Below are 26,755 nucleotides of genomic sequence, written 5' to 3' on the forward strand. Positions count from 1 at the left end.
ATCTGTTATATCGCATAACTGGCAGCGCTCTGCAGCTGTGGAAGATCAAGCCAGAGTGTACTGGGAAATAACTGTTCCCCTGGAAGTATGCTGTTATTTCTAGCCACATACATCCCATATTTTATAACTGCTGGGAACTTTAGAGGGCAAAGCCTTGTGTGTTTTTTATGGTATGAGAGCAACTGAGAACACACAGGCTAGTCATTTTCACTTTTTAGTTATTCTTTAACACTTTCAGCAGTCATCTGTATGACGTTTGGCAGAGATCAATAGCCTGATTTTTCAAATAGTTTTAAGCACCTACAGCGCCCACAGACTTCATTGGGTTTTGTGGGTGTTCAAGATGTAATTGAATGGAAAACACCATTTCAGGTGACATAACATATACTAGGGTGAGGAACCCAATAGGACTTTTGATTCTTCCTTGTTTACAATATTGACCTTCTAATATAATCCCACATGTGAATGCCCTTTAACAATCAAGAATTTTGCAATCATTCTGTGTGTGTGAAGGCACAAGGACTCTTGCTCCCTTTTACCGTTTTCACTTGACAGCATTTGCTATCTAGTGACTGAATTTCTGTTCACACTTGTCCATATGTTCTCATTACACTAGTAAATAATGTGTTTGATGTTCCTCTGACATTTATTATGAGGATGACTTACAATAATCCTGCCTGTTTATAACAGCAGAGCAGTTTTTAATGCAGTGGGTTGGTGCCTGTCACAATTACTTCATTGTATTTTAACTATTCGTTATATACAGACAAACCCATTAGATGAAGCTGAAATTTTCAGGTTATATTGGTGGTGGAGTAAATAAAGGGCCTGAATACAGCAGTAGGCCCAACATGCTTTTTGCTTTTCCCTTCTGAACCCTCTCTCTCCTCCAGTAGGTCTTACCTGCAATCACATTAAGCTGTAGCAAGGGTACATTCACAAGGGCAAATCCCAGCCTATGTCTGTGATTACCCACAAGGAGGAGGTTGAGCCATTTTTCATTAGTGTAGCAACTGCTCGATGTAATGTTAGGCCATTACAGTTTTTGTGGCTACTGAGGGTGGTGCTGGATGGCAACAATAGTTCAGCCACAAAGATAGGCTAGACCAGAATGATTCCAAAGGATAAGTTGGTTAAAAAATATGATAAATGCAGAGCTATACTGTTAAATAGTAACAGCTCAAGATGCTATAGGCTATGTGGAGTAAATAGCTTACATTTCCAGAGTTAGCATGTATCTCAGCATCATTCCAGTAGAAATCAAGTATCCAAATATTATTTGACTGGATACGTGGAAATATTATACCTATAAAAGAATGCCTACTGCATCCATGTGCTGTGTTTATCTGTAGTTACTTTTGTTATATTTTGGGATTATCAGAGAGAGTTTCAGAAACCTTTACCCTACCCTCTCGGGGTTTTGGACCCTATGTTACTGACCTCCTTTGTAAAACTCTGAGATCTACAGATGAAAAGCTCTATCTAAGAGCTAGGTATTTTATTAATTATTCTAGACGGAAACCCCTCTGAAATTTTCAATACTCCCCATCCTCTGTTTCCAGAGGAATTTTCCCCTGAAAATTTCAGACCACACGGACCCAGATTTCAAGATACGATTCCAGCTGAGGAGCTCAAGCGTTCTTCTTCTTTCCCATTTGAAGGGGTTTTCCCCTTGAGGATTTCAGTCCTCTTACCCTTGCCCATTTTAGGGGCACTTTCCCTAAGGATTTCAGACCCTCTCCCTCATTTCATTGCTGAGATGTGGAACAGAGTACTTCATTATTTCTCCTTTTGATAAGTAATTCTTAGAGCATCAAGTGCACACTTCTGGAGATGTTTTCAGCTTTGAAACCCAGCTTGAGATCATTAATGCTTAAAAACACTTTTACATATAAAAGAGACTAACAAGGCAAAGAAAAACATAGTTCACACTTTTATTTTGTAGTTAAAAAAAATCATTTTCATCATACCTAGAGATTCCAAGTGCTGATGCAAATGGACATAAGAGACTGACCAGTGATTTTAACCACAATATGTTATTTGCTAACAACCAGGCAATAGGAAGACTCAAAGATGGGAAGATGGGGAAAAAAAGCCACAAAGGAGAGAGAGATGGTTAGAGAGAGACAGACTGCAGTGAACAGTTGCCGTATATATACAATCAAGAGTCTGACATACATATAATGTTTGATATGTTAATGAGGCAAGTGGAAGACTATAGTGCTGAAAGTAGTTAGCCTATGGGGAGGATGATTTCCCTACTATAGTGTCTACTAACGTTTCAGTATGTACTCCTGCAATTTTCACATTCATGCTAGTAGTCCTGCAATGGATTAATTGCCTTCATTTTCACTCTGCAGGAAAAGCAAGACAAGAAAATGGAGTAATATTTCAAATAGAATGTATATAACAGGAAAACACAGATTACCAAATTTGATCCTTGCATTAAAAATTTATAAAGAAGTCACAAGAGGATAGGGACTGTAGATGATACAGAAGGTTAGTGAGTTATCCTTTCCCCTTTGAGAATAATACACATTCCTATTCTAGCTCAAGTGCTTAGTGAAAATTAATTTGGTGATTCTTAGCCTAATCTCCATTTAAGTGTGTCATAAAAACAACTGAATCATGCAGCATAGAGCCAGAAAGACTCAGGACTAAAGTCGAGAGCCCTTTGTGCAGCATCACTGAGGTGCACTGACAGAATGGTGAGTGTGGGGAAGATCCATAAATGGAACTCCTAGGATGGTGCAGCTAAGATTTGAGATGCAGTAAGAGACTTTTTTTAAGGAGGCTTTCACATCATTTGCCCACCTAAAGACTATGTTAGTCTTTCATTTTCATGAGAATGAAAAGGTACCTACAATGTACATATGATAGATCCTGAGAAAAATCTTGGACCAGCTAAGGATAGCTGGTTTGTGTCTGGACTTTACCTCTCCAGGGGTTTTTATAACTTCAGCTGGGGGCTCTTCTTCTGCAGCAACTGGTTCAGCAGGGTGCTCTACTAACTCCTCCTGTAGGATATACACAATACATTTACCTTTATTGCAGCATGGCCTATCAGCCACTTAATTTTAAAGAGGCTACTCAAACAGACTTTGCAAAATGGAGTCAAATATAGAAAATATCTGGTTTGACCTCTGGCATATACAGCTTTGATTTAGTGTTCTGTATTCACGCCTTTAAGTGAAAAAGTCTACCTGCCTGAGCTGTGCAGAGCTGCGAAATGATTTGAACTAGAAGTTCTTATAGAGTGAGAGGTGGAGACTGTTTGTGTTCTTTCTTCTTAAGCTGTTTTCTTTAATTTAAAATAAATACCACCAAAATGGAACATTGGCTCTTTGTATGTGGGAAACCTAGGAGGAACAGATAAATTTCATTTTCACTTGAATTAAGGGAGATTTTGCATAATTTTCCCCAGATTATCTACCTCACATTAGCTACTCATTCCACGGGGAAGATAATGTTACTCTGATAACAGCTCCCAAAAAGCTCAAGTGGCTTCATATGAAGAAATTCACATCTATGTATCTCTTTGGCAAAGGATTAAGTATTATCCCTATTTTACTGCCAGAAAAGTTGGTGCAAGGCTCTGGTGAGGAAATGGAAAACCAAGGTATAAGGCTCACTCCTCCTTTATGCTCATCCTTTAGGGGGTAGCATTCTCACTGCAGAATGTGAGTAACTCCTATTAATGGGGGTGTGAGGTAAAAGAATGTGTCAAGGGAGGAACAGACCCCCCCATTTTTTTTTTAACCACCAGTTTAAAAAAAAAAAGCTACCAACAATAACATTCTGGACTCGAGTGATGGCTGTAGTAAACTAGCACAAGCAGAAGCTTTAGGTTCCATGAAAAAGGAAAGCTTTTAGGATCAATATCTAGTGATGAACACCTTCCTGTTGCAATTATCTGGGAAATGAAGCAGAGAAATCCTAGGCTGCTAATGGATTTGTCACTTGCTCAGTCAATAATATTTCTCAGCTCTTCAGCTCCTGAGGCTCAGTTTAAAAAAAAATATTCTAGACAGGAGAGCTAGACAAATATAAACCTTTGTGATGTAATTAAAAAAATAGGGATGGGATTTAGCATCCTGATAGGATAAATGAAAGACCTATGGGTGGCAGCAGCAGTTTTTGGGGTTGAGTGACGATGTTAGAATATATCAGGAGTTGGGTGCATGATTCTAAACAGATGAGGGAAAATTTCACTGGAAGATTGTCAGATGCAACAGATTTGTAATGGGTTTGTTGTTTGTCTCAAATTAAATGTAACAACCAAATGACAACCCTTCCCTTTTGACAGAAGCCAGAATGTTTTCATGAGCACCATGGGTGAACGCCTGCCTTTGGGAAGGTTGGACGGGGAGGCCCCAGCACTCGGACTGTGGCCTCTGCTCCTCCCATTCCCCAAGGCCCCACCCACATGCCACCCCTGCTCCCACTCAGCCTCCTCCCCCGATGTGCCCCCCCACCCTTGAGGAAGAAGAGTGAACAGTGGGCAAGGAAGGGGGGGCAAAGCGGCGTGAGCGATGGGCGGGGAAAGGCCCATCCACTCATCTAGAAATGCTTTCCATGTTCTTTTGTGCTGACATGCAGCATTGAAAGGGTCTCACAAAGAAACTTTTGGAACGTGTACTGTAGGAAAGCCTTGTTATTTTCCATTTCAGTGGCTTTCTACACATGTACTTGGTTTCTTATCCAATTAACATTGTTCTTACCAATAGAACTGAAAAATTGCTGGTGTGATTACCTTTCATACTGAATTAGAGAAGAAGAGATGACTTGAGAACAACAGGAGAAAGCTGTACAGCCTGAATGCATAAAAGGAGTTAGGCATCTAAGTCCCTTTTTTAGACATCTAAGTCCCAGTTTTTGGACTAATGAGATACAAAAAAGCTCCCACTGAAGCCTGCAAGGGCCTCAACTCACTTTACACCTAAGCTTTTGAAGTAGAAGTTCCCATAGCACCTATTCTGCCTTTGAACATGTTCACTGCTCCCTCACTCTAGGCAGCCGGACATAAAACCCTAGAGCAGTTCACAAACCAGGGGAAGATAAGCATTTCTCTGCTTAAGTTACATGAGGGGCTCTTTTTTAATAGGCATGCTCAGAGGGTGCCTACCAGATCAGGCTCCTCAGGCAAGTTCACAAACAGCCAGGTGAAGGGAGAAGGAAGGAACTCCCTTGTAACTTTTAGCTCAGTGGTTAGTTACTTACCTGAGATGTGGGAAACCCCCAATTCATGTCCTCCTTTCTCCTGAGCAGGAGAAGGAAGTTGAACAGGGATCTCCCACCTCTCAGGTGAATGCTCTAATCATTGGGCTATGGGATATTCTGATGTGGGGCTCCCATCAGTCTCTCCTGTTGAAGATGTTCCATTCTGGATAAATAATTAGAGTCACTGGAGCAGGGGGACTGAATCCTGGGTCCTCCCAGGTGAGTGCTCTAACCACCAGGCAATAGAGTCATTCGCATGCTTGTGTGATCTCTCTCTCCCTCTCACACTTGTACACATACAAGAACACACTTCAGTCAGAGATACATAGCAACAGGTATGTTGTTAAAAAAAAGAAAAAGACACTTCCAAAACAAGACACTCCAGTTCACACGCTTCTCCCTCTGGGGAGAGGATGAGGAGCAAACAACATGTGACAGTTGAAGAGTCACATTGCTTAATGCACTACTTGAAAGTGCTCAGATACTATGGTGATGAGCACAGTATAAAAACCTGTATGGAATAGAATTGAGAGGTGGCAGCCCTGCAGCCTATTTCTCCTCCATTGGTTAGGCTGCTATCCTGGTGAGTTAGGGTGAAATTTCTCACAGTAACATCAGAGTTGCCAGAATGGATCAGCCCATTATGAAATAAGTGTGGTCCAAGTATAGGACTAAACCAGGACTATGAACTCCTAGCCACTATTCTCAGTTTCAATAACGTTTCCCGCTATAGCCATTTACCTCTCTGCACATCTGTAAAACAAGGATTATAATACTTAACCGTGTCACAAATATGGGCATTCTTGTTGGGAGACTTAATTAGATCATATATGTAAAGTGCTAAATATTGAAATCATATAGTCCTCTGACATCTGCACTAAGATATGTCCATGACTTACTAAAACATTTTGCAATCTAAAAAGCATGGTGATAACTTTTCCTACAACATTTGCTTGTAATCTGTATTGCATTAGCTGGAATGATTACTGCTTATTAAATTGAACTGTGCTGATTAGGCCCAGCATTCTAATAGCATCACACTATGCAGAAGATGGAGTTCAATTTTTAGTTTAAAACTCCGTCAACTGGCAGGGGCTGGGAGAGGTAGGAAGGTGGCATTGCTCTGTCCATATCACTCAACAGCAGCCTTTCCTAGCTGAGTAAGCAATGATATTGTCAGCAAATAACAAAAGGAAAGGGGAATCCCATCCAGTCTCAGCTATTAGGAGACTGTCCACTGCCATTACTCTTGAGACTAGGAAAAGTACTTAAATAAAAGAGCCCCATTGTGTTTCCCTGCATTAATAAACTGGACATCCAAAAAGGCAAGTGAAGCATAATAGATAATAAATATATAAATATAATAATGATAATTAATAGACTCATGATCAAGGAATTGGCACTGTTATGCATCTCTCCCAATCAAAAGAGGACAATTAAAAAAAACCTAGAAATTTTTGTGCTAGATGCTTAGCTTATTTAAAATGATATAGTTCAACTGACTTTTATGGAATTACAGCAGTTTACATCAGCTGAGGATCTGACCTTCTGTGTTTGTAAAGTGTCAGATAAAGGCCAAATTTATGACCCAATCCAGCAATTGGATGCACACAGGCAGATCTGACTGCAGGATTGGGGTCTCCGTTTATAATGCAATTTGCATGCATTTGGCACCATATAAAAATAAACAGCAACATATTTATAACTAAACAATGGGTCAAAACGCCTGAAACTGGATTTTCAAAGTATTTCATACTATTTTAAAACTGATTAGGACCAGCATTTTCTTTTCTTTCTTGCCTATTTTTAGATGCATCATGTGCCTTGCTTAATTCATGCAGCTTTTTACTTTCTTTTTATTACACAAAATCCATTGCAGTAGGTTAAGCAATAGTCAGGGTTCCCATGTGTGTCCTCCAATGGGTTAATAGAATACATGCTGATTTGTGGAGGTGAAATAATGGCTCTGGAGACAGCCCAGAAGTTAAACCTACTACCTAGCATCAGAGAGACAAACTAGGAGGCCATTTGTGTGTGTGTGAGAGAGAGAGAACACAAGTAAAAAGGGCAGCTTACTGCAGTCAAAAACCTCTCTTGTAGGTACTCAGGCTGCCTGCTCTTCTCACAAAGAGGGCTGTAGCTTTTTTGACTCTACAAATAATGTAAAGAAAATAGGATTTCTGCCTAGGAGTCATTCGTAGGAAACAGTGTCTGAGTGTGACAGGTGGGTGTAAGAATCCACATTCATCTGTTGTATTGGTTACTGCTCCTTTAAAATGTACTTTTAGCCGTGACTCCACTAAAGAGTAATGTAACTGCCTCATCAATCTGTTTTTAGAACGGACGGGAAACAAGTGTCCTGAGAATTTTTCTAAACTGACGTGGCAGGAACCAGCACAATTACAGGATGAAGAAGTGTCAGGTTGTGTTAAGGTTTTCACCTCACAGTCTTTTTCCCACTTACTTCCCTCCAGTTTGCCTGTCCAGAATAGTGAACATTGGATGAGATAGGGCTGCAGTCTGCAATCTGGCATTTGTTGACTGGGAGTTAAGGCTACTAGTTGATAAACCTAATTTAAGTCTCTTAAGTAGGTAGTATGATCTCCAGAGGTCTGCATTCAGGACAAAGAACTAGCAACTGCTGGATACCAATCCCAACTGTACCATGGGCTTGCTATGTGACACTGGGCAAGATGCGGAAAATAAAATCCTGCCCCTGTTAAAGTCAATGAGAGTTTTACCTCTAATTTCAGTGCAGCCATGATTTCACATTGTATTAAATGGGGATAATAATATATCCTTACTGCACAGTGGTGTTCCAATTATTAATTAGCTAATGTTTGTACAGCACTTTATCTTAAATGCTAAGCAGAGGGGGGTTTTAAGCATATTTTAAATTATCAGTTGTATACATTGTACTTACATGCAACTTCCATCTCTAGATTTCAAAGCCCTTTATAAATATTAACAAAATAAATCTCACTCTTGTGACATAAGAAGTGGGAAAACTGAGACACACAGACTTGTGCAAGGTCAGAGAGCAAGTCTGTGGATGATTTGGAAAAAGAACCAAGATCTCCCAACTCTCAGTACTCAGTTTTTTGGCCAAAAGACTCTTCTTTCCCTCATACTATGTGTGTGTATATATATATGTTTTACAGTTACTCTCTCTTATTCTCTTGAGAGAGAATATATCTCTCAGAGGACAGGGACAATTGGATAAAGGGCTTGCAGCTCTAAATTGGCTCCAATACCCTCAATAGGCCTTTCACCTCTACATCTCTGGCTCCCTGACAGCGCAGCACCAATGGAGTCAAGATGCAAGGATTTTCCCTGCTGGCTCTGGGACCTCCCAAAAAGAAGGGATTCCACAACATGGAGGAGACTCCACAGAGAAGTTAGTGCAACCTCTGTGTCCCTTAGGCATATTCCCCAAGGGATGTTTGAAAGGAAAATGTATATCACTTGCTCCTTGCCTAGGGACATTTTCAGGTTTTTGCATTAATTGAATCATCAGTTTGACTCAACGGGCAAAGAATAAAATCCAAAGCTTTTTTCTTTGTGTTCCCGTTTCTCAAGAGAAGTAACAAAACGTTTGCATTCATTTTTAATGGAGGTTGTCTCTTCTATTTTAAAGTTTGTCATTTTTATTTGTGGCATTTATTTTATAGGTGAGTTTAATGTTACTTATTTTGTGCTTAGAATATTATGTAGCAGAGCTCTTTGTATTAGTGCCTGTGCCCTAGAGCAGTGAGATCTGTGCTGCGCTACAGGTTATAAGTAAAATAATGAAGGCACAGAAGGTTTATGCTACCTTATAATGGCTTTGAATGGTAGGTGGAGGACTTGATGGCTTTTGAATCAAATTCCTTTGGTCAATTCACTTCAAATAGGGAAAAGAGCTGCTTTTTAACTGCCTGGGCCCATAGCTGGTGTAATTCAGGGGATATGGATTTTCAAACAGTATCTACTGAATATTCTTAAGATCTCAGATTGCATATTCAAGCATTAGAGGCACACCCCTGTCATTTTGATGTATGTCAAATGTCCTTTGGACAGCAAAGGGGATGAAGTCTGTATAGTATGACTCATATACAATTAGAATTTCCTGCTGTCTTTATGGTTTGCTTCACTATGGGTCCAATCCTGTGAGGTGCTGAGCCTTTTGAAATCCCTCTGAAGTCAGTGGCAGTTGAAAGTACTTACCACACAGTATATGAGGCATTCAGTAGTTTAGGCTGAGTACACAAAATGCCCTTTGATTCAAGTGGCAATACTACAGTATCAGTACATTTGGTTGTCATATTCTAGGGCCATGTGGTATAGTAGCTGGAATCCCAGAATCTAATTCCTATTGAATCACTCACTGGCAAATTGCAGGGGAACTTCTATGCCTCTTTTTGCTAAAAATTGAGTAAAACACAGGATTATTGAGATGCATTTGAGCTTAACTTTCTTGGGAAAAATAAACTGCAGAGTAAAGTCCCAATCCAGAAATCCCTCCTCAGGCAAAACTCCAACTGTATTCAATGGAACTCTGCCTGAGAAAGTGATGACTTAAAATAGATACTTTAATTTTAAATTACCATTTAAATACCCCTTTTCTAACCTCAAAATTTGCCCTAAAATTCTCCTCTGGCTAAAAATTACTCATACAAAATAGAATATGTTGGAATTGGAGAAAATTTGGGTTTTTAATGCAAAATTAGTTAAAATCTTTAAAATGGCAGTACTATACCTCCATAATACCAGACACTGTTCTGAGCCTTAAAAATAAATGATACATTGCTTTCTATAGCTGGAAAGGCAGTATATTCAGTGGAAAGCAGGATTATTTTGTTTTTGTTTACAGCTGTGTACCTGAAGAGGTGCATTGGGGACCTGGTCTGCTACAAGTTTAATAACCAATAAGGGTACACCAACTTGCGGGTGAGGAGGGGGCTTGGAGAGACTTAGCTCATTATGCAGTTAATGGCCTCAGATTCTGAAGCACGGGTAATACTCCTTGGTGATAACTCCAAACCACTCCCTGACAAGAGAATAGCTTATCTGGCGGGTTTAGAAGTTAGACATGTTGACAGATTCTGCTGACTTGTTCAGGTGGAAAGGTTCAGGTTGAATGCACCCTAAACGATTTCTGACTAAAAGAGCAATCAGTGCCAGGAATGAGCAGAAAACACCTGCATATGGCACCCAGATTATAGTGCATGATATACATTAATATATTAAACCAGACATGTAATAAGAATGAGACATAGAAAATACCACATATGTGCAATGTCTCCCAATTAAATATGCTTTTACTTTGAGTAGAATCTTAATTCTCCATGCTGTATTGAGAAATAGCACCAGATCAAGTCTTTAGACTATCATGAAGCATATATACAAAGGGGAAGAATTCCAGTTGTGTATTCAGTCTAATTCTGATGTATTTAAGCTTCTGAGTTCCCTATCCCACCCCCACAACACTCCCTTGGTTTAGAATCTCAGCAGTTCTGCCACATCAGGGGCCTTTTATAGATTCTTATATGCTTTTATGATGGTTGAATTTCACCCTAACTGAATACACTTAACGAACAGATATTTGGTCAAATTCTGCTCTTAATTCTTCCAGTGCAACGCCATTAATAACAATGAGAGGTGTTTTGGAGAGCAGAATTTAGCCCATTTCTCTGAAGTATTTCTGATTCTCCTCCCTATTCATTTTCAAAATGTGCAACCTTTAAGAAAGGAAAAGCCTAATGTATCAATAGATTACAGGTGTGTTAGATCAAACAGATAAAACGATTATGGGATCCAACGTAAGTTAAATGCACACAGAATGGTTGCAAATAACTGAAAATTACCAGAATAACTTGTGAACTAACATAAAAGAGGGGCAAGACCACTTTAAAATCAGAGCCACAAGCTGACAATTAGACCATATTACACCTGACAAGAAAAATGGATGTAAGGGGGAGAGAACAATTGTAGTGAAATATTAGCTACTGGAAAGTTCTTCTAGGCCCTGAGGGACATTTAACAAATATGCGGGGGGGGGGTGGGGGGGTTGTACGCTTACTTGCTTCTGATCACATGGTGACTGTCTGCAATGCAGCAAGTTTTGTGCAGAGTCATGCAGATGAAAAGTTCATTATTGCTGTCAGACAAGGATATTTAATGGAGGTCAACTTTCTAAAAAGCTCGAAATCTACCCAAGGGAGTGATGAGGGCAGTAGGAATGTACAATATTAATAAGCCTCATTCACAAAACCTTTGGATGACCTGTGCACCAAAAATAATGCCTTTTTTTTTTAAACTTTGTACATAAAAAAGCTCCTGAATAATACAGAAAAATAAGAGCTTTAATGAACCTTACTTAGTGAAGACCAAGCAAAGGAAAGCAAAGTGATGAAAAGACTGACTCGGTGACATCAATGGTAATTGAGTGTATTTGGCAACACCCAGGAAGTGGCTCAGTAACTCTGATAGGGTCTGAAGTTATTTCTGTTACATTTTCTTCTGTGCAGTACTGAGTGCCTCAGCACCTATCGAGGACGGTGGAAATAGAAGCAGCTCTGCACATTTTGGGATATGGTCCTTTGTTTGTTAGTAGCTATAAAGTTAATAAGACCGCTCAGTACAGCAGGTGGAACAAACTGCTAACGGGCAAATGGTATGCTTAGCTCCACTTATACAACCTTTCACAGGAGCAGAATTTAGCCCTACTCATTCAGAGTTCTGTGCTAGGTGTTTGTTGTGCATTTCCCATTGAAGCTAGTTGGGAGCACATAGTTTAAATGCCAACATAATCTCTGCGGTTGATAACATTAACGATAATAGACAGAACACCAAGAGGACAATATGTCCCACAGAGAGAGATCTGAACTGATACAGAGTAATACTTCCCAAATTCAATAGCACTGTAGAACCTTCACCACATGAGAAGAAAATGTGTGACAGATGTTAGTCATGTTGCTTAATCATACACTACCAGCATGTGCTTGGACCCTTCAGTGATAAGCATAATATAAATGCCTACGCCAGGTGTAGTCAATTATTTTTTGTCAAGGTCCAAATTTCTTGGTCAAGGTATAGTCAAGGTCCAGAATCCAAAGAAAATAATAAAAAAATAATAATAAATAAAAATATTTCAGAGTCCATTCAGAAGCATTTGGCGGTCTGGATTTGTCCTGTAGTCCGCCTATTGACTACCCCAATCTACACAGAGTAGAACCAAACCAAATCCTGGAATTTCACAATTCCTTGCCCAGAACATCACTGAGTAGGAGCCTTGCATAGACTCCAGCATGCTAAAGGTAGATAAACAGGGTTTATGCCTAGCACTCATTGTTTTATCCTTTTAAAACACCACATAGATTACAGAACTACTTGTTCTATGTATTGATATTTGGATGGTCTTGCTCTTTCCTTTAAAATGCTGCCAGACAGGCTCTATTTAAAAATTCACTGCATGTCAGTTAGAGCTAAATACTTTTCTCATTTATATTTGTGCCAATCCCACTGAAGTCAGGAGAGTTATGGGGATGTAATGGACAACAGAATCAGGACTTCATACTCTAAGACTTAAAAGGGAGAGGGAAGGGATGGAGCAAGACTGCCCAGATCAACTCCCTCAAACTTCAGGGGTTCAGGTGCTTGTTGACAATTTCAGGATTGAAGGATCATCAGGCAGTCCATTTAACTTCAACATTGATATGCTATATGTTTGTCCCTCTGTTTCTCCAACATATTTTTCAATACATTGCAGCTCATATTGTTGCTGTTGGTAGCATCTATTTTACACATTAGTTACTCTGCTGATGACATTTCTTTTGAATGTCTCTACTGCTGGCTCTTTTTTGTTTCACTTATGCCTTCCTGTTTTCTGTCTGTCTTTCTACCTACATTATTTTGGAGGTACCCATTCCCACAGTATTTGAACCAAGTTACTCTCCTGAATAGTTTACTGGTTCCCTCATTCAGTGTGTCTTCTACACCTCAGTTACGTTCTGTCTTGATCAACTGCCTATTTTCTTTAATTTGAAATGAACTGACATTGATGAAAGATGCCAGAAAGATATCCTTGGAGATATAGTTCTCTAATAACCAGAGAACTGGAAGCTTCCTCATAGTGCTCTGCCAGTGTTCCTCAGCTATGACCTAGAGAGACCACTACTAGGATGAGGATGTTCATTTTCTATGTCTGTTCAGTGCTTAGCATCTCTGCAGGTTCCATCCCTCCTGACAAAGGAAAATGCAATTCATAACTCCTCAATCCAGCTGCCCTTCCCCATGTCAGCAGAGATTAATCTGATCCCACGGGCTCAAATTACTTCCTAGTTCTTTCCTTTGTACCTGGGTTCCAAGATCTTTGCACACACAGCTTGTAGCTGCTATTCTTCTCCTTTGCTGAACATCTCTGAATACCAAGAATACCAAGTTTGTGTGTTATACAGAAGCTTAGTTTCACATAATATTGTGTTTGTTAGGTCAGGAAATCCAGAAACTAAGGGCTAGGTCTACAAAGAGATGTAGGTGTTACAAAACCTAACTTTTAAGTGCCTTGCTGCTAGAGGAATCCACAGCCCTGGGTTAGGTACCCAGGTTTTCTGTGCAAAGTATGGGTACTGTTATGCGCCTAAGAATTGGGTTCACAAAAGCTGGCAAGCTGAGAGTATGTTTACACAGCAGCTGGGAGGTGATTCCTTACTCAGGTATCCATACACACACTAGCTCTGATCAAGCCAGTGCACTAAAAATAGCCGTGTGGCTACGGTGGCATGGACAGTGACTTAGGTTAGTTGCCCAAGTATGTACCTGGGACCTCAGATGGGTTTGTCCTTGGGCAACTAGTCTGAGCTGTTGCCTGTGCTGCTGCAGGCACACTGTTACTTTTAGCTCATTAGCTTGATCAGAGCTAGTGCGTCTGTCTGCCCAACCTCAGAATCTCAACTCCCCGCTGCTGAATAGACCTACCCTGCCTGGGGAGTTGTCTAAGCTGGCCAGTAGGAGGAAATTCCAATAAGGGGGGTGAAGCTTAAGCTATAGGTCCAGAGAGAATGGGAGAATGACTCTATTGCCTACTGGTTAGCACACTCACCTGAGAATCCTGAGTCCCACTCTTCCTACTCAGTGAATATTTACATACCGTACAAAGTGGAGGTGAAATTGAGAGAGACCCACCCCAGAATACTATGGCCTACTGATTAGAGATGGTGCTGGGAAGTGGGAGACCTACAGTAGTTTCAAATCCCTGCTGCAAATCAGGCAGAAGATTTGAACCAGGTCTCTCACATCCCAAGTGAGTGCTCTAACTGCTGGTCTGTTGCATCAAAAGGGGAGACAGCACCACCATCTCCTCCTCAGCTGTTTTTTATGCAGGTTAGTTGTGCTCTGAGCATACCTAACAGACAAGACCTAGCAGGCTAGATATGCAGGGAACGCCTAGTTTGAGAATGCCGCTGGGCTTAGGTGTGAGCTGAGTGCCTAGCTGCTAAGTGGCATCAGGATTTAGGCAGTGGGTACATGCACACCAGCAGAAATTTAAGAATGTAGGGGAAGTTAGACACTTACAGAGTTAGGTGGTAGCTGATGAGTGTGAGTTCTGAGGATTCAGTAGTGCATAAATATTGGACTTAAGCACCTAAATCCCTTTGTGGCTCTAGCCCTATATGTCTGACAAAGTTAGAATAATTTTGTCTGGTCTCACTTGGTTTTAATTCTATTTTATTGTAACTAGTTAATTTATCTGTCTAGTTTGAGTAACTATTGACTCAGTAGCTCACTAAGGAGTGAGAACAAAGAAAGCTACGGAGTTTACCAAAGAACTCCCAAATATTAGGTTCCATGTGGCTACAGTACAGCAATATGGTTGCTGTTTGCTTTCACATGGTGAAAGCACCTTGACTAATGAACAATTTTTCCGTCCTGACAGCAGTTTTTCTGTTCCTCCACATGCTCATTATTCAGTAATTTCAACCAACTAAACTAAGCTTCCACATTGTATCTGAGAACAGAAGCTTCCTTGTTTAAACCTGTCTTAATCAATGCAAAATGTGGGTCATATTTAAAGTCCATGGCCCTCATTAACAGATGCTTAGTTGTTGTCAAAAGTGTCATAAAATTGGACAATAAGGGGAAGATTTTCTTGTGTCACTTAAGGGTCATATATTTCTTGAGCCTGTACTCAGAATTGGTCTGAATTAACACTGTCCTCTAGCGTTGACAAATAACTATTGTCCCAGTTAAGATGTACACATGTTTTCTTTCTTGGGTTGACTTAATTATATGTTTTTTGAGAGGCACATGAAGTAGAAGGTGATCTGCAAGAATCTTAAAATCTTAATCTTAATCTTTTCACAGTTCTACAGTAGAGATTTGGCTTTCAAAGAGAATGAAATCCATAATGAGGTGCAAATAACTGTATAACAGTAACAGTCCTACATTTTTGTTAAGATCCAGTGCCTTCCACTACACCTAGACTCAGTTTGCTTCCATTGGAGTCCATGGGAATTTTACATTTGGATTTATTGGGAGTAGGGGCATGCCCAGTATTTTTATAAAAAAACATACCTCCATCTTAGAAAGTTGTTCAAGGCAAAATGGATAGATCCCAGAAATAAGGAAGCAAATCTTAAAATTGTTTTGGTATATTATCTTACTACATTTAATCTTAAAATAAACAGCAATCGCTCGCTTTCCTATCAACTAATAGAATAATTTCCCCCACATTTAACCTAGAAAGAGGGACACGCTTTTTACTGTCTCTGTAGCACTTGTGTCAATGAACATATGTCAACTCTCAATCATTGAAGGTATGACTATAAATAGAAAAATACAAAATCAGTTTATATGATAATGACATTTTTGTACTATTGAAGAATCTATCCTCATCAATCCCATCATTATTGAACGTATTTGATATTTTTTGAAAGATCGCTGGGTTTTGCATTAACGGGAATAAAATCACAAGCAACAAGTATATCCAAAAGACCAGATTCTTCTCAGTTTCATCATTTTCCATTTCAAATATGCAAGGAAATATCTTATTTGGGTGTTAAAAATCTGTCCTAGTCTTCTCAAAATTGTCTCTATAAATATGGACTATATATTAAAAGAAATTTCCAAGCCTGTAGAGAGGTGGTGTCTCCTTCCTTTATCCTTACTAGAGAGAATAGAAAGAGCCAAAATGGATGTCTGCCCAAGATTGACGTATATCATTAGACTTTCTAGGTCTCTCCCTTGCTTTTTGCTCAAATAAACATGCTTATGACAAGCAAGGCTGTTTTTTATCCCATATAAATAGGAAATTGTGAGTGTGCGTGCGTGCAAATATATTCATGCAATTTATATGGGATAAAAAATAGTCTTGCTTGTCACACAAGACTCTTAAAAAATCCTGGGAAATGTATGTGATTGCCAGATTTGTATTTATCTAGCATCCCAAACGTGTTCTATTGTAAGGTGGTTCCCCTTCAGTAGCTTTGTATACACACTGGCCTGGTTTGAGATAAAAAAAAATGTAGCAATGTCATTTAGTTCCCTCACTTTTATATACTTTAAAAGACTACCCACACCATTAAGAAAAAAGCCAGTTTTTGCATGTACATGTGGCATCCTGTAACATGATAAAAGGATTACAACATCTGATTTTACTAATTCTCTTCTTGTACCATTATGGGATAACCCATGCCTCAGGATCAAGGCCAACTCCATGCTTAAGACAATTTGGATAGAAAAAGAATTAACAAAAATTGAAGACACAATACAAAGATGGTAGACTGACTGGTCTCCTTCCATTACTTATGTAACAAATATCAGCTACCTCTGTCTCACAGTTCCTTCTTTCAGTGATTATATTCAAGGATTCATGCAAGGACAGGGGACAGTTTGTCTGTTTCAACTTTTTCACCTCTAGAACACTTTAAGAAATATGGAAACGAAAGTCACTTTGTAGGAATTACTTACAGGGGGCTTAATGCTTTGCATTACCCTCTCAATCTCAGTCTCAAAGAAAAATGGGAAAAATAATTTAGCCTTACTGTCACAACAGAAACCTGGGAGGATATCAGGCTTAATGTGAAAGATACTTCACGTTCTTTATCCTGTGATTCTTCCAGAACAAAATATTAAACAGGCACTCTGGACTCCAGAACTTTTGGTTACAGCGAGATTGGCAACACACAATGAATGTTAGAGATGCAAACAGTTATGTGCCAACTTTTCATGCATCATCTATACCTGGAAAAAAATGCATGTGATCTGGAACACCATATTCAGTGCTCTCAAAAACCTTTAAGTGTTGCTATTTTTCCTTCTCCAAGCTTTTGTATTTTAGGGGTGAGTTGGTATTAACAGTTAACATTAAGAAATAGATTGCAGTAACTATTTTAGTGGCCAAAAGAGTTATATTGAGAAATTGGAAATCTGCAATTCCTTCCTCATACACAGACTAGCTTAGTGAGTTCTCTAGTAGTACATTAATGGAAAAAACATCTCTATCTAATAGAAACGTTTGGAAAAAATATGAAGATGTCTGATCACGCAGGAAACTATTGCATACTTTTGTAATTTAGTGTATGTATATAAGTCCTCAATACTCCTAGGTTATGTTCTCACTTATTTATTTATTTAGTCATTTTAATTACTCATGTCCTACATGACCTCTACGTGTTCAGGTTTTTTGTTTGTTTTTGTTTTGTTTTTCCCCCAGGTTTTACAAATAATGAATGTTGAATTTTGTTGTTTATATGGTATTTCCATCTTGTGATGTGTATATATATATATATATATATATATATATATATATATATATATGTTTTGTTTCATTGTGTGTTTATATTTTATATAAAAATAATAAAGTTTTTAAAAAAAAACTGCGATACCAGGGAAGAGTCTGAACTAAAGCCTTAGATGAAGGATGCCTCCTCCAAATTCTGTAGAAACTTGAGATGTGAGTTCAGATATGGGTATGAATATTGTAGCTGATTCTTATCTCTATAGCTTGTTGAGCCATAACTCTAGATCAGAATATCCACAACCTTTGGGGTGGTTCAGATTTGAATCTGAACTCTATGACTTGATGCAATCTCTAATCAGTATAGAACAAACTTTTGGGCATTGCAAGATTCTAAAACCTGTAGCAGTTTGGAGCATAGTGAACATTTAGTTCCAAGGCCTGTGCTTTTTACAAACATGAACTGACTCATTCTCAAAACATTGTTGTGACATTGGAAAATATTAGTAGGCCTACTGTTAAAAAAAGGAAAACTAATGCAGGGAGGTTGTTTGGTTTGCATTAATCCCTAACAGGAACAGATATCACACCTGTGGAGTTCCTGGCTCCCAATCCTGTGATCAGAACTTTAGCCCACAGCTTCCTCTTTAAAGAAGTGTAGATAGTTTTGTAGGAAAGTGGATACCTTATGCTGGAGGGTGATATGCCTAAGTATTGATTATCTAAAATCTCTAGATATATGGGTGAAAATTTTCAAAAGCGATTAATGACTTTGGCTGCCTCCATCTTTGGAGACCCAATTTAAGACACTTAAAAGGGTCCCACTTTGTGAAAATGAAGCCTCTTTAAAGTATGTCAAGTCAAAAATTGAGGGAGCCAAAGTCTCTAGTCACTTCTGAAAATCTTGATCATGGTGCCTAGAATATATATAAGGCCTCTGAGCAATATGCAGATGAACATATGTGCCTGTACTAACCTGTATTACACAGAAAAACATGAAGAGGTATTAACTCATTATACAGCTATTAAAAATCATCACATTAAACATAGCATTATTTCTGATATCACAGCAGGTTTTTCTGAGTAAATATGTAGGTGATCTGAACTGTAAACAACTAACTGTGAGCCTCAGAAACCTTCCCAGGTGCTCGAAGAAGTATAATGCAAAACAAGCCTCTTCTTTACTGCAGGTCACTGAAAAAACAAACATACCTTTTTTACAATCCCAGTAGTGGTTACAATGTTCTCTGCTCCTTCTACAGTCTTGGTTGCCACTGTGTTCACACTGGCCACAACAACTTCACCCACCACATTGGCCTGCTCTTTGGTTTTCTCAGCAACTAGGGATTCAAGAAAAAGTAGAGGCAGTGAATCACGTTAAAAATCAGTCTTTGTTTAACTGGATAACATAAATGACAGTCTACTAAACTAGCTGGGCCACTGAAATGGATGTGGTTGATGGTTACACCAGGATAACAGAGCAGTATTTAGTCCCCTGCTATCCATTATTTGAACTTTCTGTATCCAGGCTACATGAAAACAGTTTAATTTTAAAGTACTTGGGTCTAATTCTCGCACATGCTGCTTCCTCAAGAATAGATGGATATTGCAACCTAGCAACCTTTAGGGGAAGGGCAGATTGCAAAACAACCCTATACCAAGAAGCAGTAGCACAAAGAAAGAAAAGAAAAGTCATTTTGCCCATTGTAGACTGTCATACTGGACCTCCCTGATGCAACCACTTTCCATCTAGCTAAACCCTCCCAATAAGCCCCTTCTAGATGATTAATAGATCTGGCTGGAGAAAGGTTCAATTTCACAGATGATTTCAATATTTCAAAATTTGGTTTTGTTCCAAATCAGAATGAAAACCAAAAACTTCCAAATTCTCAATGAAAGCAAATAGAACCCTCTCCAGGGCAGTCATCTGTTCAGCAGCCCCAGAGCCAGGGACCCTGGAAGTCATGGTGTCCCAAACGCCTAAGAAAAGCCTGCCAGCCAAGGTGCCAAGGAGCTGGGCAGCTGAGCTGGCACAAAACCAGGCAGGTTTCCAAATTAACTTTGTCAAAATTGAACTTTCTTCACAAAATGTTTTGATTTCAATGAATCTGCAAAGTCTGTTGCAAAAATGTTTTGTCAGAATTTTTCTGACCAGCTCTACTGATTAAACCCTTTTGGCTGGCTTCCAGCATTGAAAAGTGCCACAAACTAGAACATTGCCCAATGACAAGCATCCCTCTTACTTTCTGACATGCTGAACAGACTATCGAAGCCTCCATGATGCCTTTCCTATGTTACTTGGTTTAAGAGTCCCAAAATACATAGCATTTCTATCACCAATGAATCATTCTGGGAACCATGGTACCACGGCTTCTAAAGTGTAAAAGAAAACTCCTCTTGCTTTAATATTGGTAGGAATTATATTCTTATCTATATGTACAACTATGCGCCATGAATTTTCACAAATACGTAGGGACTGCGCTCTTACCTGAACTCACACTGTGCACGACCCCCTCCTTGGTTTTGGCACCTGCAAAAGGAAACATAGGCTCCATCAACATCATCCTCTATGGAAGACCTCTCTGGTTTCTGCAGGCTGACCACTTTCAGTTCCGATAGGGTGTGTTTCTAAGCTGCAGGGCCTTTGAGTAGTTCTCAGTAAGGGCCAAGTCCTACTCCCACTGAAGTCCATGGGACCCTTTCTGCTGGGTGTTTGATAGCTCCAATTAGTTTTACTGGCATGTGTATTATCTGGAGGTTTCAAGACAATTAACCATGGCCTTTTACACACTTAAGTAAGGAACAACATCTCTGTGATATTTTTAAATGAAAGATTGGTTGATTTAACAGTGCAGTTAAACCCATGTTAGATGAACCAATTATTTAAAAGAAACCAAAAAAAGAACTTACCTTATAGAAACTTCAAAAGTCTCTGCTTTTTTCATGCTTTCAAACACTGAGCTACATTTCCTGTCTCTTCCCCTGCTTCCCAGGAGGAGGTCCAAGCTCAGCACTTGCTTAGGGCCTGATTTCCTACAGTCAGTGGAAGTTTTTGTCATGTAAGAAGTACAGAATTGGGCTGAGAGAGAGACAGGCTACTGGTCACTGTCATGGTGATGATAACGGCAGGTATTTCTAAATACTGTTGTGAAAATAACTATTTAAGAATATATAATGTATTTTGCAGCCCAACCCAGTGAGGTGCTGATGTCAATGGAAGTTGTGGGGACTCAGCACCACAGAACTGGCTCCTAAGGAATAACAATGAATCATTGGGGTTTTCCTTTAAGCCTGAAACTACTTGCTCAAAAGACCTCAGTTTACTGCAAAATGCACAGTATATCAGATCACAGCTGGGAGTGTCTCTCTTACCCTGGGTAGACAAACACGCTACCTCTGTTCAAGCTAGTGCACTAAAAATAGCAGTGTGGCCATTGCAGCATAGGCAGTCACACTGGTTAAACCTGTGTGCAAGCCTGCCCAACCCCCTGGGTATGAACTCAGGATGCTAGCCAGATCTGTTGCCTGTGCAGCAATGTCCAGATTCCTATTTTTAGTGTGCTAGCTTGAGCAGAGCTAGCATATATGTCTGTCTACCTGGGCTGGGAAGCAAGCTCCCAACTGCGGTGTAGATATCCTCCAGTGCAGTGGTTTTCAACCTTTTTTTCATTTGTGGACGCCTAAAAAATTTCAAATGCAGGATCCACAGGAGTCCGCAGACCACAGGTTGAAAACCATGGCCCCAGTGGTTGGAAGTCCCTGGTCTCCCTGCAATAGCTAGATTCAGTTTCATTTAAGAAACCATCCCTATTGTAACTCCATTGACTTTAATAATGAATTTTCCCTAAAAACCTGTTTTCATTGTTTCCATCTTATTGAGCTTTTAAGAATCATTTAAACCCACAAAGCTTCTCTTTACCTTTTCACACTCATGTCATAAAAAGGGACAGTTTTTATGGCCAAGTTACAAAACACTGTAAATAGAAGACCCAGGCCTTTAGCTACAGTAGCACTGATTCAATAATTATGTGTGGGTGTGGTGGCGAAAATTAGATGCAGACCATACCCAACACTCATTACAAGCCTGGAAGGAAGGCAGAACAAGTGTACGGCAGTGATAACAACTAACCAAGCCCAGTTCTGACCTTTCTGATTGAAATTTATAATGTACTGGTAAACATAACAGAGCTCCGTGTAGCTCAAAAGCTTGCCTCACCAACAGACGTTGGTCCAGCGTAAGATATTACCTCACCCACCTTGTCTCTCTTATATCCTGGGACCGACCTGGTTAAAGCACTGCATACAAACATAACACAAGTCTTTTTTTATGGTTGTTAAGGTCATCTAGACTTGAGTATAAGGAAGATGTTCTATTACTTAACAACCTAACATTCTACTCCACCCTTAAAAGGACTGTACAGTCATGTAGGGGAGATAAAATCTTTGATTAGTGTAGCAAAATGGATTAACGGTGCTACACTTGATATATTAGAGTATCTGAAAGCCAGGGAATATTGCATTATTGTTGTAATGCTCTCTATAATCATGTAACAGCAAACAGCAGTGGGGAGAGCAGGTCTGCATTGCATAAATTCCCACAATAATAAATGAGGTCCCAGTATGTGCCCAGTGCACCAAGTTCTATTCTAATATAACCTTGCTTTAATGTTCATTATTCCTACAGGTGCCCAATGCATCAGGCTGTATCATTCCAAAAGAGCCCTTCCTTAATGCTTATTTATTCTACAATGCATCAGGCACAGCCATTCAAATGTAGCTCTGCTTTAATGGTTATACAAATGTAACTTCTTAAATATTCAAAAATCAAGGAAATTAGCTGGTTTAATTAGCTAAGCTTCATTCATGTATATGTTATCTTTGCATTACTTCAGTGAACACACAAACCAGAACAAGAATTGTAATGAATTTTTCTTATCTCAGTCATTACATGTTTGTTTCAGGACTCTTTACAAATAGCTATGATTTTTTTTCTTGTTTTCTAATGGAAAATAACACTTAAGAAGAGGGAACCTGGCAAAACAAAAATAGCTAAATGTAGTTAAAGACCAAAGCAGAAGCAACAGCAGCAAGAAGCCTCATGCGTTTACACAGCTTGTTTGGTTCTTTTCAGTTTTTTAAAATGCTCTCAGGACCACACCCAGTGACTCAGACTTGAGCTTTCATAATGAAAATCTAACCTTCTGGCACATACCCTTGCTAGCAAGGGACATCTGTTGAACTGAAAAGCATTCAGTTGACATTGTTAAGGTGCATTGTTACTTTTTAACCTTTACCTCCAGCTTGTGTGCATAGAGTTACAGGTTTATATCTTTTCTTTATATCTTTATATCTACATAAGGGAATAAGAAATGTATGCTATATAGAAAATCTACCAGTGGGAAATGAGACAGCAGTAAGAATTTTTGTGTTTTAAATAGGTATACTATAGTGATAGTGAAGCACTGAGGACAGGTATGCATTCAGAAAGGAATATTACATGACAGGGTATGGTACAGGTCCTATATGAGGTACTGGATGTGGTCCTTTCATCTGTAAAGGTCAATGCTTTGTGTGTCTTGTGATAAGCATGAGGCCAGGTGTTTGGGGCATGCCAGAACTGCATTCCTATTGAGAGCTCCTGGATTGGATTACCTAGTATTTCTAGTATTTATCTGATACGAAATATAATTTTGTGATTATGATTGTGATCCTTCCATATTGCTTGTTATGTCTCTTACAATTCAATATTGCATCAGATTCCCTGCTAGTGTAAATTGGTGTAGCTCCATTGATTTCACTGGAGTTTATGCCTATTTACACCAACTAAGAATTTGGCCAAGTGTTGTTATTGGTCATGCAGTAACTGCAGGAACCCACGGCAGCCATTATGTTCTCAGAGACAGCAGCAGCATAGACAGGATAACTTGTTTTATTGAGTGGGGACATTGGTCATGGTACTGGGGTGGGGCTTCTTTTCAAAAGTGCCATGAGATCTTTCTTTCCCACCTGGATAGCCACATCAGTAGGCAGAAAGGACCCCATTTTAATGATTCTTCGTAATGGCAGCACCTCTTACCAATGCAGCCCTCACAACCACAAACTGCATTGCAGTGTTAGCACAGGATGGTGAACCCATCCATCCCCCTCCTCCAGGCATTAGCATGGGTTGTGAATTGAAACTTTGTGGCCCAGAGATCAGAGTGAAGATACCACCTGAACTGTGACCACCGTGTAGACTTCAGGAACCTGTTTACTGCAATAAATGTCACAGAATTAGCCATTTTGTCTCAAGCTGCCATGACTCATCAATATTGGTACTGAATCCTCAAGGGGACTCAGAGATGCCATTAGTGCAGTGAAATGCTGACTTTTAATTCATTAGCACAGAGTTGACTCAAAACAAGGCACCCCACTCACCACTATCCTTTTTTCTGACATTCAGTGGTTCCAACTACATAGCAGCTTCCTTCATTCAAATTCAGAGTTCAGATTCCTTCATGCAGTGTCTTAAAAGCAGCCTAACTGTAATAGGTTATATAAGGAGGGAAAGAGCACTGAAAGAGCATTTTAATTTAGTTGGGCATTTTGGTTAAGCCTTTTATGGGCATACAAATAGGGAGGGTAGCATGGCAAACAGATTTTGGCCACTGCAACGATAATGAGTGGTAGACACGAATATAACTGGCATCCACCTCTTTTGCTCATTTAAACCAAATCCTGAAAGATACTTATTATCTGGCTTTTAGTATCCCCGTTCTGTGAAATCCTGGGCACCCTGAAAAGGGCTAAGCATGCTCTAGCATGCAGTATTCACTCACCACCATGCAGGATCAGGCCTGTAATAAGCAAAGCATCACACAATGCATTATAAACAAGATGGAGAACATTTTATAATGCATTGTGTGATGCTTTGCTGATTAAAATGTTTAAATGCCTGATGTAGTTAAAAAATAATCCATGCTCTTCAAAGTCTGTCTCTAACGTACTAGTCATTCAGCTACTTAGGTTTAAAAGAAGATTTTCACAAAGTTTTTGAAATGGTTAAATGCGTAAGATCATGTCAGAACACTGCACGTAGTCTCATGACTGCAACATAAAAAGCAAGTCAAAGGCCTCGGAAGATATTTGGGGAATTATTTATAAAAATGCTAAACATTCTGGTCTGGCCTTGCTCTGATTACCTGTGAAGAAGGAATGGGGTACAATAGCAATCCCTGCATTTGACAGCTGGATGTGAGACTGCACAAACTCATGTTGTATTTATCACTTTTTATTTACTTATTTTTAGAGATGCTATAATTTTAAACTTGGCTTGTGGTTCAGCTTCAGATTAAAAAGTGAATTGGTGATATGTTGATAGATATGGCAGGATCAGCCATACCACATCAGTAATTGTCTAAATCTGGGGTTGAAAGTTTGCGACAAATGGGGTTTCTGTTTCTACTGAATTTTGAAACTGCAGATCTAAGCTACAGTAGTGTTTTTAAAGTGGTGATATTGTGTGTATAAGGCATTGTTAATGGCTTCAAGAGCCTTTTCTATTTAAAAATCACAGCTCGTCCACAGCCAGCAGATACAATAGCAACCCTCCCTTCTGAGAATAACAGGGGACAGGAATCTAAGACTATAAATACAAGTTATACCAGCCCACTGTTTTTGTCCAGCAGTATCAGACATGCACCTCCATCAGAAAGTGCAGATGCCAGGTTTCGAGGAGCAGCTTTCAAATGATCACTGTAGGGTTAATGGAAATGGAGAGCATTCATTATACAATAGATGTTTCCAGGAAGGGCACAACTCATGTCATGATCCAGCACCTAGCCAATGGACAAGATTAATTTATATGAGTCAATGTACTGTCTCTTTGCAAAGAAAGTAATGGATTTTTGCACAGAGAATGTAATGGGTATAGAGTATAAGGAGGAGGATCTCAGAATAAAATGGCACAGGGGTGGGAAAATGGGTGATTCCTATCAGCCTAACTTAATAAGCGGAATCACTGTTTCTGTCCTTAATAACCTCAGTCACTGAACCTTTGGCAGGTTGGAGGTGAAGGAGAGATTGCCAGTACTTAAACGTTTGATGAGTGAGGGGTCCATCCTGAAAGCAAAGAGTGAATAATAATTGTGATATGCACCTTTCAAAGTGCTGTCTGAACATTACATTCATTCATACATAGCAATACAGCCCCCTGCCCTGGCAAGTAGGTAAATATCACTATCTCTGTTTTATAGATGGGGAAACAGAGACATGGAAGGTTTTGACACACAAAAGTTGCATAGTAAGACTGTTCAGAGCTGGGGGTGGCAGATCTCATGCCTTTCATTCCCCCGTTTTAACCACTATCCAGTACTTCCATGCTTTCTGGAAGATAATCTATGTCACATTTCATGTTCAATTGTGTATTAAAAATAGTTGTCTCTTACCTACGTACATCACACCCTCTTTGGTCTTTTCTGCCGCCTCAGTCACTCCCTGTTTAGTCTTTTCTGCAGCAGCCACCACACCTTCTTTAGCAATGGAGAAACCTTTCTTAAAGACATCCATTCTTGTTTGCTTGCTTTTGTACTAGCTGCAGGATCTGATTCAAGGTGATGGTGAAAAGCACCTCAAGGCACAGTGACTGCACAATGCAATCTTACCCGTCTGTGGCTGTTCAGTGTCTCTGTGCGTCTTAGTCTCGTTATCTTTTGCTTTTATTCCCTGCTGGATGAAGGCAGTGTTGTGAACTACACAGCCTTTGCCAGCTCTTATTGATGAAGTACACTGCAATGTAACCAATGCCTGTGAATAGATGATGCTGAAATATTAATGACA

At 39.5% G+C, this 26,755-nt stretch overlaps 1 protein-coding gene across 1 annotated transcript; it reads right to left on the minus strand.

Annotated features, from left to right (window-relative positions):
- Window positions 1-1,920: 1,920 nt before the first annotated feature.
- Window positions 1,921-26,755, minus strand: SNCG (synuclein gamma). Its single transcript, XM_067552934.1, has 5 exons — window positions 26,365-26,755; window positions 20,427-20,468; window positions 19,151-19,278; window positions 2,937-3,017; window positions 1,921-2,354 (listed from the first exon to the last, which is right to left on the minus strand). The coding sequence occupies exons 1-5, from the start codon at window positions 26,483-26,485 to the stop codon at window positions 2,334-2,336; spliced, it is 393 nt and encodes a 130-aa protein (XP_067409035.1). The 5' UTR covers window positions 26,486-26,755; the 3' UTR covers window positions 1,921-2,333.

Source organism: Emydura macquarii, unplaced genomic scaffold (assembly GCF_026122565.2).
Source record: "Emydura macquarii macquarii isolate MOO-44397 ecotype Brisbane River unplaced genomic scaffold, CSIRO-AGI_Emac_v2 contig_1390, whole genome shotgun sequence".
NCBI classification, from domain to species: Eukaryota; Metazoa; Chordata; order Testudines; family Chelidae; genus Emydura; species Emydura macquarii.

Coding starts and splice junctions, on each gene's coding strand:
- SNCG (XM_067552934.1), bottom strand. CDS start 26,485: ATGGATGTCTTTAAGAAAGGTTTCTCCATTGCTAAAGAAGGTGTGGTG. Junction 20,469..26,364: donor AGAGGGTGTGATGTACGTAG/GTAAGAGACAAC, acceptor TTCCTTTTGCAG/GTGCCAAAACCAAGGAGGGG. Junction 2,355..2,936: donor TTATAAAAACCCCTGGAGAG/GTAAAGTCCAGA, acceptor CTTTTCCTGCAG/AGTGAAAATGAAGGCAATTA.